This window comes from Symphalangus syndactylus, chromosome 11 (assembly GCF_028878055.3).
Source record: "Symphalangus syndactylus isolate Jambi chromosome 11, NHGRI_mSymSyn1-v2.1_pri, whole genome shotgun sequence".
Classification (NCBI taxonomy): Eukaryota; Metazoa; Chordata; class Mammalia; order Primates; family Hylobatidae; genus Symphalangus; species Symphalangus syndactylus.
In genome coordinates, this window is record NC_072433.2 from 45,652,027 (window position 1) to 45,669,443 (window position 17,417).

The 17,417-nt window shown below is 45.8% G+C and overlaps 1 protein-coding gene across 2 annotated transcripts in view; it reads left to right on the forward strand.

Annotated features, from left to right (window-relative positions):
• Nucleotides 1-17,417, forward strand: part of LOC129457716 (ATP-binding cassette sub-family C member 11) — an 80,051-nt gene that overhangs the window by 43,355 nt on the left and 19,279 nt on the right. Inside the window, exons 15-22 of one of the 2 annotated variants that reach the window (XM_055233171.2) lie at nt 1,514-1,717; nt 3,753-3,887; nt 3,961-4,063; nt 6,045-6,134; nt 8,376-8,479; nt 9,635-9,832; nt 14,928-15,154; nt 15,265-15,402. In XM_055233171.2, coding sequence (XP_055089146.1) covers nt 1,514-1,717; nt 3,753-3,887; nt 3,961-4,063; nt 6,045-6,134; nt 8,376-8,479; nt 9,635-9,832; nt 14,928-15,154; nt 15,265-15,402 — 1,199 coding nt within the window. The remainder of the gene's footprint in view (nt 1-1,513; nt 1,718-3,752; nt 3,888-3,960; nt 4,064-6,044; nt 6,135-8,375; nt 8,480-9,634; nt 9,833-14,927; nt 15,155-15,264; nt 15,403-17,417) is intronic. The other variant, XM_063611886.1, reaches the window with a different exon arrangement.

Genomic DNA, 17,417 nt, shown 5'->3' on the forward strand with positions numbered 1-17,417 from the left:
CTGGAAGCACAGCAGGGACAGGAGGTTTCTCTGCCACCATTTCAACTCTGATTCTTCTTTACAGAGACTTCAAGCAGTCAGGATAGAACAGGAACTAGGACTTACACTCCAGCTCCCACTTCCTCCGAGTCTGAAGGAGGGATGGGCCAGCTGGCAGCTGCCTGGAGTGCTAATCTGCAAAACATGCTCAGTAACTTGGGTTTCCACCCTCAACTCCTATCACAGCAGGTGCCGTGTGAGATGGTCCTTCCAGCATCAGTAAAGCTCCTTGCAGCCATTGCAGCTCTGGTCTGTTGAGTGGGTGCACACAGTGCAAATAGTCTTTGATGACACCTCTAACCCAGGCCAACAGTCCCACAAGTTGACAGGTGCTGTCAATGGAGATTAAAAACCTGAATAAGGCCAGGTCCAGTGTAACCCCAGCACCTTGGGAGGCCAAGGTGGGAGAAATTGCTTGAGCCCAGGAGTTTGAGACCAGCCTAGGCAATATAGTGAGACCTCATCTCTACAAAAAAAAAAGGTTTAAAAACATTAGCTAAGTGTGGTGGCACCGCCTGTAGTCCCAGCTACTCAGGAGGCTGAGATGGGAGGATCGCTTGAGACTGAGAGACGGAGGTCGCAGTAAGCCATGATTGCTGGCGCCACTGCACTCCAGCCTGGGCAGCAGAGGAGACCCTGTCTCAAAAAACCAAATAAATAAAACCAGAATAATATGTGAGACAGTGCTCTTACTTGGGAATGAGTGACTTATTTTATTATCTGAATTTTTAATAGTTTAATGTTTGCCTCCTAGAAGTTGATAGGTTTAGAAAAATTGTATCTAAGTAAGAGTTACAATTTTTTTAAAGTCATATATCTTTAAATTTAGATTCAGGGGATACATGGAGAGTTAAAAGATTTTTAATTAATTGAGAAGCAATTTATTCATCCCCTACTAACCACGTTTTGAAAAATATTTTTATTGATGCATGATATTTGTACATGTTTTTTGGGTACCTGTGCTATTTTGTTATATCTGTAGAATATGTAATGATCAGGTCAGGGCATTTAGGGTACCCAGCACCTTGAGTATTTATCATTTCTATTGTGCTGAGAACTTTTCAACTCCTGTCTACTAGCTCTGCTGAAATATACAATACATTGTTGTTAGCTATAGTCACCCTATTCTGCTATCAAACATTAGAACTTATTCCTTCTATCTATTGATGTTTGTATCCATCAGCCAACCTCTCTTCATTCTCACCTCCCTTCCCTACCCCCAAAAATCCTTTCCAGCCTCTGGTGTCCATCATTCTACTATCTACCTCCACGAGATCAGCTTTTAAGCTCCCACGTATGAGTGAGATATATATGTATTTTTAAGTCCAGAATGCCAAATTATCAGATATCCTGGAGTGTGTGCATATCTTGGTCTGTACTGAGGGGGTTCTGTCTGCTACATCTGTCTACCCATTTGAGTGCACCTGGCTGTGCTCGCTGTCTGGACATGGTGCCTTTTACTGCCTGTCTGCAGATTGGGGAGCGGGGCCTCAACCTCTCTGGGGGGCAGAAACAGAGGATCAGCCTGGCCCGTGCCGTCTATTCTGACCGTCAGATCTACCTGCTGGACGACCCCCTGTCTGCTGTGGATGCCCACGTGGGAAAGCACATTTTTGAGGAGTGCATTAAGAAGACACTCAGGGGGAAGACGGTCGTCCTGGTGACCCACCAGCTGCAGGTTAGCACTCCTCCAGGGCTCTGACTGTGATTGACGAATAACGTAGATCCTCAAGCCTTTGCCATTTCAGAGTGTGATTCAGTAACAGCCTCCCAGCAGCCGTCCTCATCTCACGTTAGACTCCTCCATATTTGGGGAGGGCTGTAAAAAACTTGGATTTCCTCTGCTTTCCACACAAAGCAAACAGACTGGTAGAAGATTTTTGTGCTGGTAAAAATTGAGAACAAATTTTGTGGTCTCCTTTTCTTCAAAATTTTTTGAATGGACCCCTGCTTTTCAAGTTATAAAAAATGAAAACAGGCCGGGCATGGTGGCTCATGCCTATAATCCCAGTACTTTGGGAGGCCAAGGCAGGAGGACTGCTTGAGACCAGGAGTTCAAGACCAGCCTGGGCAACGTAGAGAGACCTCCCATCTCTACAAAAATTTTAAAAATTAGCCGGGCATTGTGGTGCATCTGTGGTCCCAGCTACTGGAGAGGCCAAGGCGGGAGGATGGAGCCCTGGAGGTCAAGGCTGCAGTGAGCTGTGAGTGCCACTGCACTCCAGCCTGGGCAACAGAACAAGACCCTGTCTCAAAAAAAAAAAAAAAAAAAAAAAAAAAAAAAAAAAAAAAACAATCAATCAATAAAAAAGAAAAGAAAAGAAAAAGAAACCAATCTCTCAGAAAAGAATTCCCCAAGTCTCCCATTCTTAGATTGAGAGCCATCTCAGTGTGTTTTCTTACCGATGATGACCGCAGTGCAATGACTGCTTCTGGTGCTGCTTCTCCTGGGTCATTTTCCCTTGAATATTTTCATAGATGGCATTGGCCACGGTGCCTTATTATTTTCTCTCCTCCTTCTTCTTCTGTTTCTTTTTCTCTCACTCCTTATTTTTGCTTTACTATTTTTTTGGTATAAAATATTTAAGACGTAAACAAGGTTTAGAAAATAATTAATAAAAACCAATGTATCTACCACCCAGATTAAACAATAAAACATTGATTCCACTCTCCAATTCTGTTCCAGTTCTCCCTTTCTGCTCTCCTGACTTTGTTGTTTATTGTTTCCATGCATGTCTTCATACTTCTACAGCATATGCATGAATCTCTAGACATGAAGAAATTCCTTTTGCATATTTTTAAACTTTATAGAATTTATTTTTTACTTTCTGTTCCCTTTGGTAATTTCCTTTTTTCCCTCAACATTATGTTTTTTGAGATCTTCCGTGTTGATACTTGTAACTTTATATACATGTATATATGTGTATATATATATATATATATTTTTTTTTTTTTTTTTTTTTTTTTTTGAGGCAGAGTCTGACTCTGTTGCCCAGGCTGGAGTGCAATGGTACAATCTCAGCTCACTGCAGCCTCCACTTCCCAGGTTCAAGCAATTCTGCCTCAGCCTCCCGAGTAGCTGGGACTACAGGCACACGCCACCACACCTGGCTGATTTTTGTATATGTAGTAGAGACGGGGTTTCACCATGTTGGCCAGGCTGGTCTTGAACTCCTGACCTTGTGATCTGTCCACCTTGGCCTCCCAAAGTGCTGGAATTACAGGCATGAGCCACTGCACCCAGCCTTATAACTTTATTTAATTCTGCTTGGTATAGCATTCCAATATCTGAATGTACCAGAATTTATTTCTACAAGATGAACAGTTGTTTCTTATTTTTCACTTTTACAAAAAAAAATACTTCAGTGTACATCCTTCTACGTGTACCTTTGTACACGTTTGAGAGTTTTTTCAGGTAGGGTTTTAGGAATTGTTGGTTCATAATTCTTCAAAAACCTTCCATGTTACTGAATAGGTCAAATTGTTCTCCAAAGTAGTTGTACCAATCTACAATCCTCCTGATAGTTAAGGAGAGTTCCTTTTACCTCAGATCATCACCAACACTTGGAGTTGTCCAACTTTTAAATGTTTGCTCATCTGTTGGTATGAAATAATATTTTATCATGGTTTAAATTTACATTTTCCTGGTGAATAGTGAAATCAAACATCTTTCCATGTGCTTACTGAAGCCTTTCTTTCTTCTGACTGTCCAGTACTTAGAATTTTGTGACCAGATCATTTTGTTGGAAAATGGGAAAATCTGTGAAAATGGAACTCACAGTGAGTTAATGCAGAAAAAGGGGAAATATGCCCAACTTATCCAGAAGATGCACAAAGAAGCCACATCGGTGAGTCCTGCCCCACCGCCCTCACTGCCCACAGTGGACGCACGTGTACTCAGGGCCTGTGCTCTCTCCCCAGGACATGTTGCAGGACACAGCAAAGATAGCAGAGAAGCCAAAGGTAGAAAGTCAGGCTCTGGCCACCTCCCTGGAAGAGTCTCTCAATGGAAATGCTGGTAATGGTGTGGGAGACAGGACAAGAATGTCTGCATGCCTGCCTGGGTCCTCCAGAGGTCCCAGTGTTTCCTCCTCGACCCCAGACTGGGCCATGTCCCTCAGTATCTTGAGACCCTAAGCATTTACATACACAGGTTCCAAATCCAAGTAGTTGAGCGCCATGGGGTGTAGACTGATGGGCAGGAGGCCTGAAGAATCCAGGAAGTGAGTGTTGTGGGGGGCACAGCTAAGGTTGTACAGCAGAGGAAAGATAGGGGGTAGCTTTGGCTCTGAGTGGCACAGATTTAAGACTTGGCCAGGCATCTAGACATTCATTCATTACACATTGCAAGAGAGTAAATATTGAGAGCAAAGGTATTAGGGATCAGAAATGAATTGGGTTTAGCCCCTGATGTCTGGAAGCTCATGGCTTTGCTCTTGTCTGGGGCAGAGTAGAAGGGAGCAACTTCCGTTTTTCAAGTAAGACAGTTCTGGATTTGAATCCCAGCTCTGCTGCTTACAAAGCCGTGTGACCTTAGCCATCTAACTTAACCTCTCTGAATTCTCGGCAAAGGTGGAGATGATGGTACTTAACTCCACAGGGTTGTAGTGGAGATTAGATGAGGTCATATATAGGGAAGCCCCCTAAACAGTGCCGTCATATTGTAGGCTCCTGTCTCCAGCTGAGTCTTTTTTTGTTGTTGTTTTTTTTTTTTTTTTTGAGACGGAGTCTCGCTCTGTCGCCCAGGCTGGAGTGCAGTGGCGCAATCTCGGCTCACTGCAAGCTCCGCCTCCCGGGTTCACGCCATTCTCCTGCCTCAGCCTCTCCGAGTAGCTGGGACTACAGGCGCCCGCCACCACGCCCAGCTAATTTTTTGTATTTTTAGTAGAGACGGGGTTTCACCGTGGTCTCGATCTCCTGACCTCGTGATCCGCCCGCCTCGGCCTCCCAAAGTGCTGGGATTACAAGCGTGAGCCACCGCACCCGGCCCGAGTCTTTTTTTTTAGACAGAGTCTTGCTCTGTTGCCCAGGCAGGAATACAGTGGCTCGATCTTGGCTCACTTCAACCTCTGCCTCCCAGGTTCAAGTGATTCTCGTACCTCAGCCTCCCAAGTAGCTAGGACTACAAGCACACACCACCACACCAGCTAATTTTTGTATTTTTAGTAGAGACCGGGTTTCACCATGTTGCCTAGGATGGTCTCAAACTCCTGACCTCAAGTGATCCACCCACCTCGGCCTCCCAAAGTGCTGGGATTATAGGCATGAGCCACCGCGCCCGGCCACCAACTGAGTCTTTTTGAAGAAAACCTACTCCAAAAATTTCCATCCTGGTGTAATTTCCCTCAGGATTAAAATTCCAGAAAAAGAGCACCCTTCCCCAGGAAATATTGGGGTGTCGTTATTAGAAGGGAGAATAGCAGGCAGCAGCAGCAGACAGTCACTGTCATGATGGTTGTTGTTATGATTATCATCAGAAGCATCTATGGGCATCTCCAGGTACTGGTCTTCAGGCCAAGCTCAAGGCCAAGAGTCCACCTGAGCTGGTGTCAGGGCTGTTTTGTGAAGCATTGTCTCAGAAGTGTATGGCTGCAGGGCATCTTCGCAAACCTCTCGACTTTCCATTTTCTTGGACAAGGAAACAGAAGGGTTAAGTGATTTGCCTGATGTTGCACAGTGTCATAGTGACAGTTCTGAAACCTAGGTTTTCTGGTCGCAGGTGGTTTTCTTCGTTCTTTCCTGCGTTTCTCTCAGCCCATCACACACGTGAGACCCCCCAGTCCCTCCATAGTTTATTAAATGGCTAAGGATGGATCCCTTTCCAGGCTCTGGAGCCCAGGACAAAGGTTTCTTTCAGTAGAGTCTTCCATGAAAAACCTTAGACATAGGTGGGGCACTGAAGCTGGAAAGTGAAAAGCTGGCACAGGATCAAAGCCAGAGACAGAAGGAAGCAGATCATGTGATTGGCAGGCATACCATTTTTCTCTTCTTCTACCCTGACCCAGTGCCGGAGCATCAGCTCACACAGGAGGAGGAGATGGAAGAAGGCTCCTTGAGGTGGAGGGTCTACCACCACTACATCCAGGCAGCTGGAGGTACGGTCCCCACGCCAGCCCAGGGCTCTCTCTTGGAGCAGCCCTATCCCTGACACTGGGTCAGATTGGAACATGTGAGGTCATGTGAAGTAGAGAGGTCCAGAGGAGCCATAGTATTTATTGGCCTAACTTGCAAAACCAAACTCTACTCAGTTATAGCAACTCTACCACCAAAGCCAAGGTTGGAAGTTATATTTTCATGTATACTCATTATTTCAGTGTTTTTCTATTTTTTAATTAAAAAAACATAGAATAGACATGGGGTCTTGCTGTGTTGACCAGGCTGGTCTTGGGTCCTGGCCTCAAGCAATCCTCCCATCTCAGCCACCCAAAGTGCTCCTGCCTCATTATTTCAGTGTTTTTCAAACTCTGGGCTCTGCTCCCTTAGCGGGTTTTACAATCGGCTGAGTTTATCATGAGCAGCACTGAAAGACATGAAATAGAATCGGAGAGAAAATAGCGGCCACATCACAAAAGGTCACAGTGGTGGGACTTTTATTTTGGTGTGATTTAAAATTTCTTAATTTTTATTTCTTAAGGCAGGCAGAGGGCAATTAGAAGTTCAAAGCTACTGCCGTATTAAATGGTATATATCATCATGTATATTTACTGTACAATGTTGTAAACACAAAACTCAGTATATGGTGCTGTACTTATCAAGTAATTTAAGAGATTTTTGAGAGTAATTTTTACTCCATGAAACTTTTTACTCATCGTTTACTTTGGAAGCTGACCCTTGTGTAAGATGTCTCCTGTCTGCATGCCTGGGGGAGGAAGAGGTAGGCTGTGTACACAGAATGCCGTCCCCACCCCGTCCACTATGGGTATCCTGCAAGGAGTAACCCAGGGCCTGCCCAGACAGAGCAGGAAACAGCAAATGCTTGTGAAATGCATGAATGGATCTAGCAGCATACATTGATCTGTATTTACAAAGTGCCTACTGTGTTCCAGGCACTGTGCCAAGCTGTAGAGGGGAGGGGGTATAAAGTCATCTAAGAACCAACCCTGGAATCTAGCTGGAGAATTAAGACATTGCTTCCATCAGATGGTAAGAGAGATCTCTGCGGCCAGGGAATCTCCAATCTCATCAAAGAAGAGATAGCCCTTGAAGGAAGGATAGAATTTGGGAAAAGACTGTGGGCACGGGACATGTGAGCATGAATAGATGAGAGGAGTGCTAGAGCAGGAGGCAGTGCCCCAAGGAGTGTACCCTCCCTTTTCCTGCCCTTAACTGCTTCAAATCCCAGCTCTGCCACTCACCAACTCTGTGAGTTTGGGCAAGGGAATTCCCCTCTCAGATTCAGTTTCCTCATTTTATTAGCCTATTTGTGCTGCTGTAACAACATATATTAGACTGGGTAGGTTATAAAGAACAGAAATTTATTTCTCACTGTTCTGGAGGCTTGGAAGTCCAAGATCAAGGTGCTGGCAAGTTTGTTGTCTGGTGAGGGCCCAGTATCTACTTCCAAGATGGTGCCTTGAACGCTGCATCCTCCATCCCTGGAGGGGATAAATATTGTATCCTCACATGGTGAAAGGGGCAAAAAACCAGGAAGGCAGCTCTCTGAAGCCTCTTTCTTAAGGGCATTAATGCCACTCATGAGGGCTCCATCCTCATGGTCGTCATCTCCTAGAGGCCTCACTTTCTAATACCATCACCTTGGGAATTTGGTTTCAACATATGAATTTTGGAGAGACACATACATTCACACAATAGCACTATTGAAAATGGGGATAGGAATTTCTAATTCAGAAATAATGCATACATTTAGTACTATTCCTGGCAAATAGCACATAATAGTACATACCACATAAAAGGTAACTGTTATTATTATTTATAAAACTGAACCTGCAGGACCTGCATAAGGTGAACTAACTTCTCTAGAACACTGCCCTGTGCCAGGCACTGGGCTGAGTGCTTGACGCACGTTATCTCATATCATCTTCGGCATGGCTCTGAAGCTGGTAAGGTTATCACTGTTTCATAGGTAAAGAAGTGGCATGTTGCTGACATTTGGTACCTTATCCAAGGTCACACGGTTTGGAAGTGGTGGAGCCAGGATTTGAACCCAGGTCTCTCTGGCATTGGAACCCAGCTCTTCCCATTCCTCCAAGGCGTCCACAGTGGGTGGGGCTCAAGGGTTTCCAAGCACTCAAAGACAGAGATGGCCGAGCAGCTGAGTCAGCCGTTGCCTCGCACCTGTTTGTGGCACTTGCACATCACCACTGTCTCCCTCCCAGGTTACATGGTCGCTTGCATAGTTTTCTTCTTCATGGTGCTGATCGTCTTCTTCACCATCTTCAGCTTCTGGTGGCTGAGCTACTGGTTGGAGCAGGGCTCAGGGGTGAGTGCTGTGAGGTGGGTGGGCTGTGTTTCTATGGGCTTGAGTGAGGTGGGGTGACTTCTTGCTCCTTGAGACCAGAAGAGCCAGAGCATGGCTTGGGACCCACATGACAAGCCCAGAGCTGGTGTTCCAGAGAGAACCGTGGGGAGCCAGGACTCTGGGGTTCCCCCGGCACAGGCCTTTGTAGAATGGGTGGTCGCCTGTGCAGTCTCACTGGAAAACCAAGAGATTTATATCCCCAGACAGTGCCCCAAGAATCTTTGCATTCCACTGCAGTAACTGTCTCCTTTAGCTCCAGGCTGGCCTCCATACTGTGGTTTATTTAAAATATACTTCTGGTCTTGTGAGCTGGGAGCCACCACGGGCCACACTGTGTCAAGTTATTTCACTAATCTCCCCACCCACATTCAGAGGAAGGTTCCACTGTCTCCATTTTCCCAAGGGGACCCTGTGCCTAGAGAGGATGAAGAACCTGCCCTAGGACAGGACAGGGCCGGGACTTGAACTTGGTGCTTTGAATCGAAGCCATGCTTTTCCCACAGTGCTCCACATGGTTAATTTCTGGATCGTGTACCAGGAGGTTTGGGTCAGGAGCGCAGAAGCCACTCTAAGTATTTAGAGCTTCCAAGGATTTAATATAGGGAATTAGAGGCTCAGTCAACCATTGGAGGGGAATTGGCCATCAGGGATCTCAGCTGAACTGAAGTGGGTGATTCCCAGGATGCCTTCCAGCCTCTGGAAAAGCCCCACACCCCACGCTCCTGCCCACAGTTGCCACTGAGCATGCTGGCTTCTCCTCGTCCACCTTTCTGTTTCCCTGTGGGTGCCTCTCCTTGGCAGAATCTAACCTGAAACCATGCTGGCAGAAGTTCTGGGAAATCACGTTCCCAAGCTTCTCGCTGCATCGCGGCAGAGCGTGCACAAGGGCCCAGCTGCTGCAGTGTCCACGGGGCAGACTCTGAGGGCCTGATGCAGGGCAGGGCAGTGGGAATGAAGAGCAAAAGAGAGTAACTAAGCGCTGAGCAGGGAGGTTTGGGCAAACAGCTTCACCTTCTACCAGCCCCGGAGTCTCATGTGTCCCCAGGGAGAAGGCTTTCCCTGCCACTGAATTTCCCCCTGGACACCTGCAGTCTGACTCCCTGTTCTTTCTTGAAGACCAATAGCAGCCGAGAGAGCAATGGAACCACAGCAGACCTGGGCAACATGGCAGACAATCCTCAACTGTCCTTCTACCAGCTGGTGTACGGGCTCAACGCCCTGCTCCTCATCTGTGTGGGGGTCTGCTCCTCAGGGATTTTCACCAAGGTCACGAGGAAGGCATCCACGGCCCTGCACAACAAGCTCTTCAACAAGGTATGGGCCTGGGTGCTGGGCAGGGCCGAAGGCTGATCTCTGAACTTGCCCAGCTTCATTTTTATTTTTTTATTTTTTAGAGCTCTGTAGCCCAGGCTGGAGTGCAGTGGCACAATCTCCACTCACGGCAACCTCCGCCTTCCAGGCTGAAGTGATCCTCCTGCCTCAGCCTCCCAAGTGGCTGGGAGTACAGGCACATGCTACTAGATCTGACTAATTTTTGTATTTTTTGTAGAGACTGGGTTTCACCACGTTGCCCAAGGTGGTCTCAAACTCCTGGGTTCCAGTGATCCATCCACCTCGGCCCCACAAAGTGCTGGGATTACAGGCATGAGCCAGCACACCCGGCCTATTTTTTTTTTAATTAGTAGACTTTAATTATTTATTTATCTGTAAAGATGGGGTCTTGCTCTGTTGCCCAGGCTGGTCTCAAAATCCTGGGCTAATGCAATCCTCCCACATTGGCCTCTTAAGTAGCCAGAATCACAGGTGTGAGCCACCATGCCCAGCCAACTTTATTTTATTATTATTATTTTTTATTATACTTTAAGTTTTAGGGTACATGTGCACATGCAGGTTAGTTACATATGTATACATGGGCCATGTTGGTGTGCTGCACCCAGTAACTCGTTATTTAACATTAGGTATATCTCCTAATGCTATCCCTCCTCCCTCCCCCCACCCCACAACAGGCCCTGGTGTGTGCTGTTCCCCTTCCTGTGTCCTTGTGTTCTCATTGTTCAATTCCCACCTATGAGTGAGAACATGCGGTGTTTGGTTTTTTGTCCTTGCAATAATTTGCTGAGAATGATGCTTTCCAGCTTCAGGATTATAAATCATGCTGCTATAAAGATACATGCACATGTATGCACACGTATGTTTATTGTGGCACTATTCACGATAGCAAAGACTTGGAACCAAGCCAACTTTATTTTTTGAGCACTTTTGGTTTACAGAAAAATTGAGATGAAAGTACAGAGAGTTCTTATATACCTGCCTATCACCTAGGCTGGAGTGCAGTGGTGTGATCACAGCTTACTGCAGCCTCGACCTCCTGGGCTGAAGCAGTCCTCCCTACCTTAACCTCCGAGTAGCTGGGACCACAGGCGCACACCACCAGGCCTGGCTAATTTTTGTATTTTTGTAGAGACAGGTCTTGCCACGTTGCGCAGGCTGGTCTTGAACTCCTGGGCTCAAGCCATCTGCCCATCTCAGCCTCCTAAAGTGCTGGGATTACAGTTGTGAGTCACTGCACCTGGCCCATTTCTCTTATTCTTAACATCTTGCATTAACGTGGGACATTTGTTACAATTGATGAGTCAATATTGATACATTATTAATTATTATTATTAACGAATGTCCATAGTTCACCTTATGGTGCATTCTTTGTGCTGTGCATTCTATGGGTTTTGAAAAATGTATAATGACATGCATCCATGGTACAGAATAGTTCCCCTGCCATAAACAAAACCCTGTGTCCCACCTATTCATCTCTCCCTCCCTACTCTCAAACTCCCGGCAACCACTGATCTTTTTTACTCTCTTCATAGCTTTGCCTTTTCTAAAATGTAGTTGCAGCTGGGTGAACCAGGCCACTTGGTGAGAAAGGAGTGACGAAGGGGCAGCGGAGCTTTCCTGCTGGAAGTCTGGTTCTAAGAGCTCCGTGTCCCCTGATGGAGGGCCACAGCGACGCTGGCCTCCACTGGCTGAGCATGGTCGTATACAGAGTTGCTTATGATTGCCCTGAGTTCTCTTTGAAGTGGATATTATCCTCATTTTACATATGAGGAAACTGAAATCTCACATATGTTAAAGTTGGAATATGTGTTTGGTTAGAATACTGAATTGCCAGCTGGGCGCGGTAGCTCACACCTGGAATCCCAGCATTTTGGGAGGCCTGAGGTGAGTGGATTGCTTGAGCTCAGGAGTTCAAGACCAGCCTGGGCAACATGGCAAAATCTTGTCTCTACCAAAGATATAAAAATTAGCCGGACATGGGGGCTTGTGCCTGTAGTCCCAGCTACTTGGGGGACTGAGGATCAAGGAGGATCACTTGAGCCAGGGAGGTGGAGGTGGCAGTGAGCTGAGATTATGCCACTGCACTCCAGCCTGGGAGACAGTGAGACCCTATCTCATTAAAAAAAAAAAAAAAAAAAAAAAAACGAATTGCCTATGGTATCACACTGCTTCTTGGAAATGTCATTCCTCTCTCTCACTAAGTGTTACTATGTGCCAGGTTCTGCAGTGGGCATGGGGCTTACATTAGAGAATGCACAGTGCAGGTAGGGTTTGGGCCATCATGGTTGTATAGTCTAATGGGGGAGATGGACAAGAAAACAGGCCATTGTTGTAGATATGTAAAGTTCATCACGGGATGGGAAACACAGGGCCATGAGAACATAAGAGGCACCTTGTCTTAGCTTGAGGGCAGGGGAAGAAAGTGGGGAGAGTCCAGAAAGCCTTCTTGGGGACTTCACTCCTTGAAGGAAGAATCAGATTTAGCCAGCTCAAGACCAGGAGACTGAAGGTGAACAAAAGTAGAGCACTTCTGGGAGGCGAATGGAGTTCTGGAAGGCTAATCTCAGAGGTGGGAGTGGGGGTTTTGACTTGGAGATGCGGGAGGTGAGGAGCGGCCCATCGTTCCTTGTAGACTGAACGCAAATTGCATTGCCATCAAGTGTTTCAACTTTGGCAGTGTGAGACAAAGCTTTTCCCCACCTCTCAGGTAAAGCTTGGCAGAACCAGAAAGCAGGAGGGGGAAATTCTACCTGAGGCCCGACACTTTCCCACCCGGCTTCTGGGGGTGGCCCTTGGCCCTCAAGGTGTTATCTGAGTTTCTTTTGACAGCACATTCCAAGATTCTAGAAATATCCAGTGCCCATGCCTCTAAATGACATTTTGTATTTTAATTTTGAGAAATGTTCAAGTTTCTTTCCATGAAAACGTGTTTCGTATTTAAAATATTTTCCTTTTTCCCATCCTTTTCGTGGCTTTTTAAACTTTAAATTTGTCTTTGTAGTTTTAAAGAATCACAAGTAGAGGACAAATCTGAAAAATTTCGCTCAACTGCAAGCACAACAGAAAAAAAATGAAGCAAAAATGAACAAACAAGAACAACCCCAGATCATTTTGATACTTAGAAGACAATCAGAAACTGAAACCCTTTTCCCTTTGTCACCACCATTGGTCCCTAATCCAAAGTAGTGCTGGGCTTCCACAGATGCATCTTCCTCACCCACAGTGGAGCTGACATCCGCTCCTGTCTCCTCCACAACCCCGCCATGCCCCTCACCTGCAAGGCGTGCTCAGAGTCCTTGAAGGGGTGACCCTTTTGCCCTTTGATTCCTCTGAGTGATCATGACAATTCTGACTGCTTTAGCTCAAGTATTTAACAAAACATTCTGGAAATAAAATTGAAGGCATTTTAGAGGCAGAAAAAGCAAGGAGGCTTTAAATCTGCCCCCTCCAACCCTCACTACCCCACCAGCTAGAAAGCAAACATACATGAGAACTACACTTGGTCAGCAGTATCCATGCATTTGCGATGAGAGCAGCTACAGAGAACACTTCATGGCTCAAATAATTACACTTAGTAACAGTCAGAATGTCCTTCCCTCCTCTTTCTGTGAGTTTGGCTTTAATAGATGCCATTGGCTTCTATTCATTTCTACTTCTTGCATTATAGCTTGAGAAGTACATGGGGAAATGTAGGTGGTCATTTGGTCAGTGCCATGAACCTTTAAGAAATTGCCTTCTGTGAAGAGTGACTGTGCCAGGCTTGGGGAAGCCTCAGAAGGCCTAATTGGATCATGGTTTTGCCATTAACCACTTGGGTAATGAGTAAGTTACAGAGCCACTTCCTCTTCTGCAATCTTCAGTTTCCTCATCTGCAAAACAAGGACACCAAACTAAATGCTTTTGTTAGAGCCTACCTTGTGGTTTGAAATGTCCTTTGATCTCCAGAAGGCCTCATGGCCACTGGCTGTTAGAGACCAACTTGGAGGTGCCACCTTCAAGAAGGGGTCAGTTATGGCTAAATTTGATCCAAGGGTCCAAATCGTGTGCAACCCAGTAGGATTGCTGCTCCTAATCTTTGGCAGTCCTGAGTGAAAATGGTCCCATCTGTAGGAAATAATAAGAGCTGGTATTGGTAGAATGCCCTACTGGGGGTGATGCAGGGCAGGCAAACCCCAGATTGGGGCTTAGTCCATGAGGGTTCTTGGCTTTGCCCAGGAAAGAATTCAAGGGCAAGCCAGTGGTAGGGCAGAAGAAAACAGCTTTACTGAAATGTCAGTGTTGCAGTTCTGGCAGTGTTGCAGCTCTGTGACTGACCCTGCAGAGCAGGGCTACCCCGTAGGCAGTGTGCTGAGAGCTGCAGCTCAGGGCAGGTTTGCGGTCATATTTATACCTACTTTTAATTACATGTAGATTAAGGGACAGTTTATACAGAAGTTTCTAGGAAAAGGGTGGCAACTTCCAAGTCATCAAGTCATTGATGACCCAGAAAGCGGTGGTAACTCCTGGGTGTTGCCATGGCAGTGGTAAACTGACATGACACACTGGTGGGCCTGTCTTATGGAAAGTGGCTTCCACCCCACCCCTGTTTTAGCTGGTCCTGAATTTGGTCTGGCGTTCAAACCCCGCCTCCACAGTCAAGTCTCACCTCCTACCTCAGGGGCAGGCACTGCTCTGAGCATTTTTAATGTATTCTCTCTCTCTCTAATAGCTTTACAGGATATAATTCATATACCATACATTCACCCTTTTAAATTATACACTTCAGTGTTTAGCATATTTGAGGAGTTGTGTGATCCTCACTACAACTCTATGAAGCATCGTTTTCATCCCCATTTCACTAACGAGGACCTTGAGACTCAGAGGAGCTCAGTACTTGCCCGAGGTCAGACAGCAGTAGGTGGAGGAGTCAGGTAGCCGTGGAGCCCATCCGTGCTTCTAAACCACTGCTCTACATTGCCTGCCCTGGAGGCCCCTGGGATCCGTGGCTCTTTAGAGTCGAGGGTAACAGGCATCTTCATCCAGTCTTGGGGAGGGCCTGCGGCTTCTCTCATGGTCCGCGTTGATTTTGTCCCTGCAGGTTTTCCGCTGCCCCATGAGTTTCTTTGACACCATCCCAATAGGCCGGCTCTTGAACTGCTTCGCAGGGGACTTGGAAGAGCTGGACCAGCTCTTGCCCATCCTTTCAGAGCAGTTTCTGCTCCTGTCCTTAATGGTGATCGCCGTCCTGTTGATTGTCAGTGTGCTGTCTCCATATATCCTGTTAATGGGAGCCATAATCATGGTTATTTGCTTCGTTTATTGTATGTGAGTAGGTTCTTTTTGCTTGTGACTTGGGGAGCAAGGCTGGGACCAACCCAGACTAGATGGTCCCAGAGGTGGACGGTCCAGGTCCCTTACCTCCACTGTCCATGCAGGATGTTCAAGAAGGCCATTGGTGTGTTCAAGAGACTGGAGAACTATAGCCGGTCTCCTTTATTCTCCCATATCCTCAATTCTCTGCAAGGCCTGAGCTCCATCCACGTCTATGGAAAAACTGAAGACTTCATCAGCCAGTGAGTCCTTCTGCTGCCATTTGAGAATGATGGAACCACAGGGGTGGTGGGGAGCAGGGAAAGAATGGAGCGTCTGGGAATGGCATCATCTTCAAAAGCATCAGAGAGCACATTGTTCGATGGGCTTATTTCTCTGAGCCTCCCAGAACCTGCTGAACCATTCTTTCATTTATAAGAATGAAAAATGTAAGTGATAGGAAAAATGTTCGTAAACTTTAAAGACCTTGTATATATTGTATATATATGTATGGACATATGTATACATACATTTAATGATAAGGTGCATTACTGTGCAAACACATCTTGCATTATGTTATTTCTTTCACTTCCAAACAAATATCTATCCTTAACAAAATAATGAGGAACGATAGCTTTCTAAATAATAGAACTTCCTTCACTACTCGTGCCATAGATTTGCCTCCTAAATGTTGAAACAAACAAACAAACAAACAAACAAGTCCTATGATTGTTGTTGAGGTTTAATGGTGTAACATGAACTTATCTGTTTGTAGAGAATAATCAAGAACGGTCTTCACCTACAAGAAGTTCATAGTCTGGTGGAAAAAAAAAAGAGAGAAACAGGCACATGTTTTTGTAATTATACATGATTGAAGAAGCTAGGTGGCATAAGAGAGGGGCAAATAAACTGCTTGGGAGTTCAGAGGGGAAGGACGTGGCCTGGGGGAATCAGAGAAGGCTTTCGGGAGGAGGTGGCATGGCATCTGCGCTGGCCTTGAAGCCTGGGTAGGACTTGGGCACACATTTGGGAGACGGTATGTGCTCAGTGAGCTGGAATATTGGATGAACTGTGGCACCTGCTCTCTCAGTGGCATTATAGACCACTCAAGGTCTGTGCAGACTCTAGGACTGAGGGGATCCTGGAGCGGTGCATTCGTTCAGCCCACACTGAGAACCCTGCCCCAAGGTATATACTAAGATAAGCAGATGAAGAGAGACTGGAGGGATTGGAGCTGTTGTTGAGGAAGGTCTCAGAGAAAAGGACGCTGAGATGAAGTGTGGGTTGAGCTATGGAAATATGTGGGTGGGAGCTCTCCAGGCAGAGGGGACAGTAAATGCAAAGACCATGAGATGGGGAAAGTAGGTTTGAAGGATAGCAAGGTGGCTTGAGCGCAGGGGCCACAGAGTGACCAGGGTCTGTTGTGTTTAATCTGGGAAGGCCTCAAGGTGGAGGTGACTCAATCAGTATAGAAAGGTAAGGTGGACAGAATTTGGAATGTCTTATGCAAAGGTTCAGAGGGTATGGACAGAGTGAGTCAGAAGGGCCACTGTGCTGGGGTGATAGCCCACTCAGATGGTAAGATGGTTTTAGTTGATGTGTAAATGAATATTTAATTTCAATAATCAAAGGTTTATTTGAATGTACTTTAGAAAAAATGCAACTAACATATCGAACCCATTATTTATATAATATAGGGTTGTGATTAAAGTTTCTTTTAATATACATTCTCAAACAAAGCAAGTAAAATAAGAATACTAATCAAATAACAGTATAGGTTGTGATTGACATGGAAAACTGTGATGGTGGTATGTGAAAATTGGAAATTGGTAGGTCTCTATTGGTTGGAAGTGACAGAAAAAACTAATGCAAACTAGCTTAAAAATATGACTTAAATATGGCAAAATAGTAACAATTGCTAAATTAGGTAGAGGGTATACAGATGTTCATGGAATCAACTTTTTAATTTCTTGGTACTTTAAAAAATTTTCATTAGAGGGTATACAGATGTTAATTAAATCAAGCTTTCAATCTCCTGGTACTTATAAAAATTTTCATAACAAAAGGCTGGGGAGGAGGACTTGCTTAAAGTGAGGCTTAATCCAGAGACTCAGCTAATGCTCCCTGGGTGTCTCAGTTTTACTGCTCTGCCTTCCACGGTGTTATTTTACCTTTAAGCTCCCAGAGACCCTCTGGCGGCTCCAGGCTCCCCTCCTAGTAGCAGAATGGTAGTTTCAGATCTCCCATCGTCCCACTGAAAGGAATCACGCCCACACTC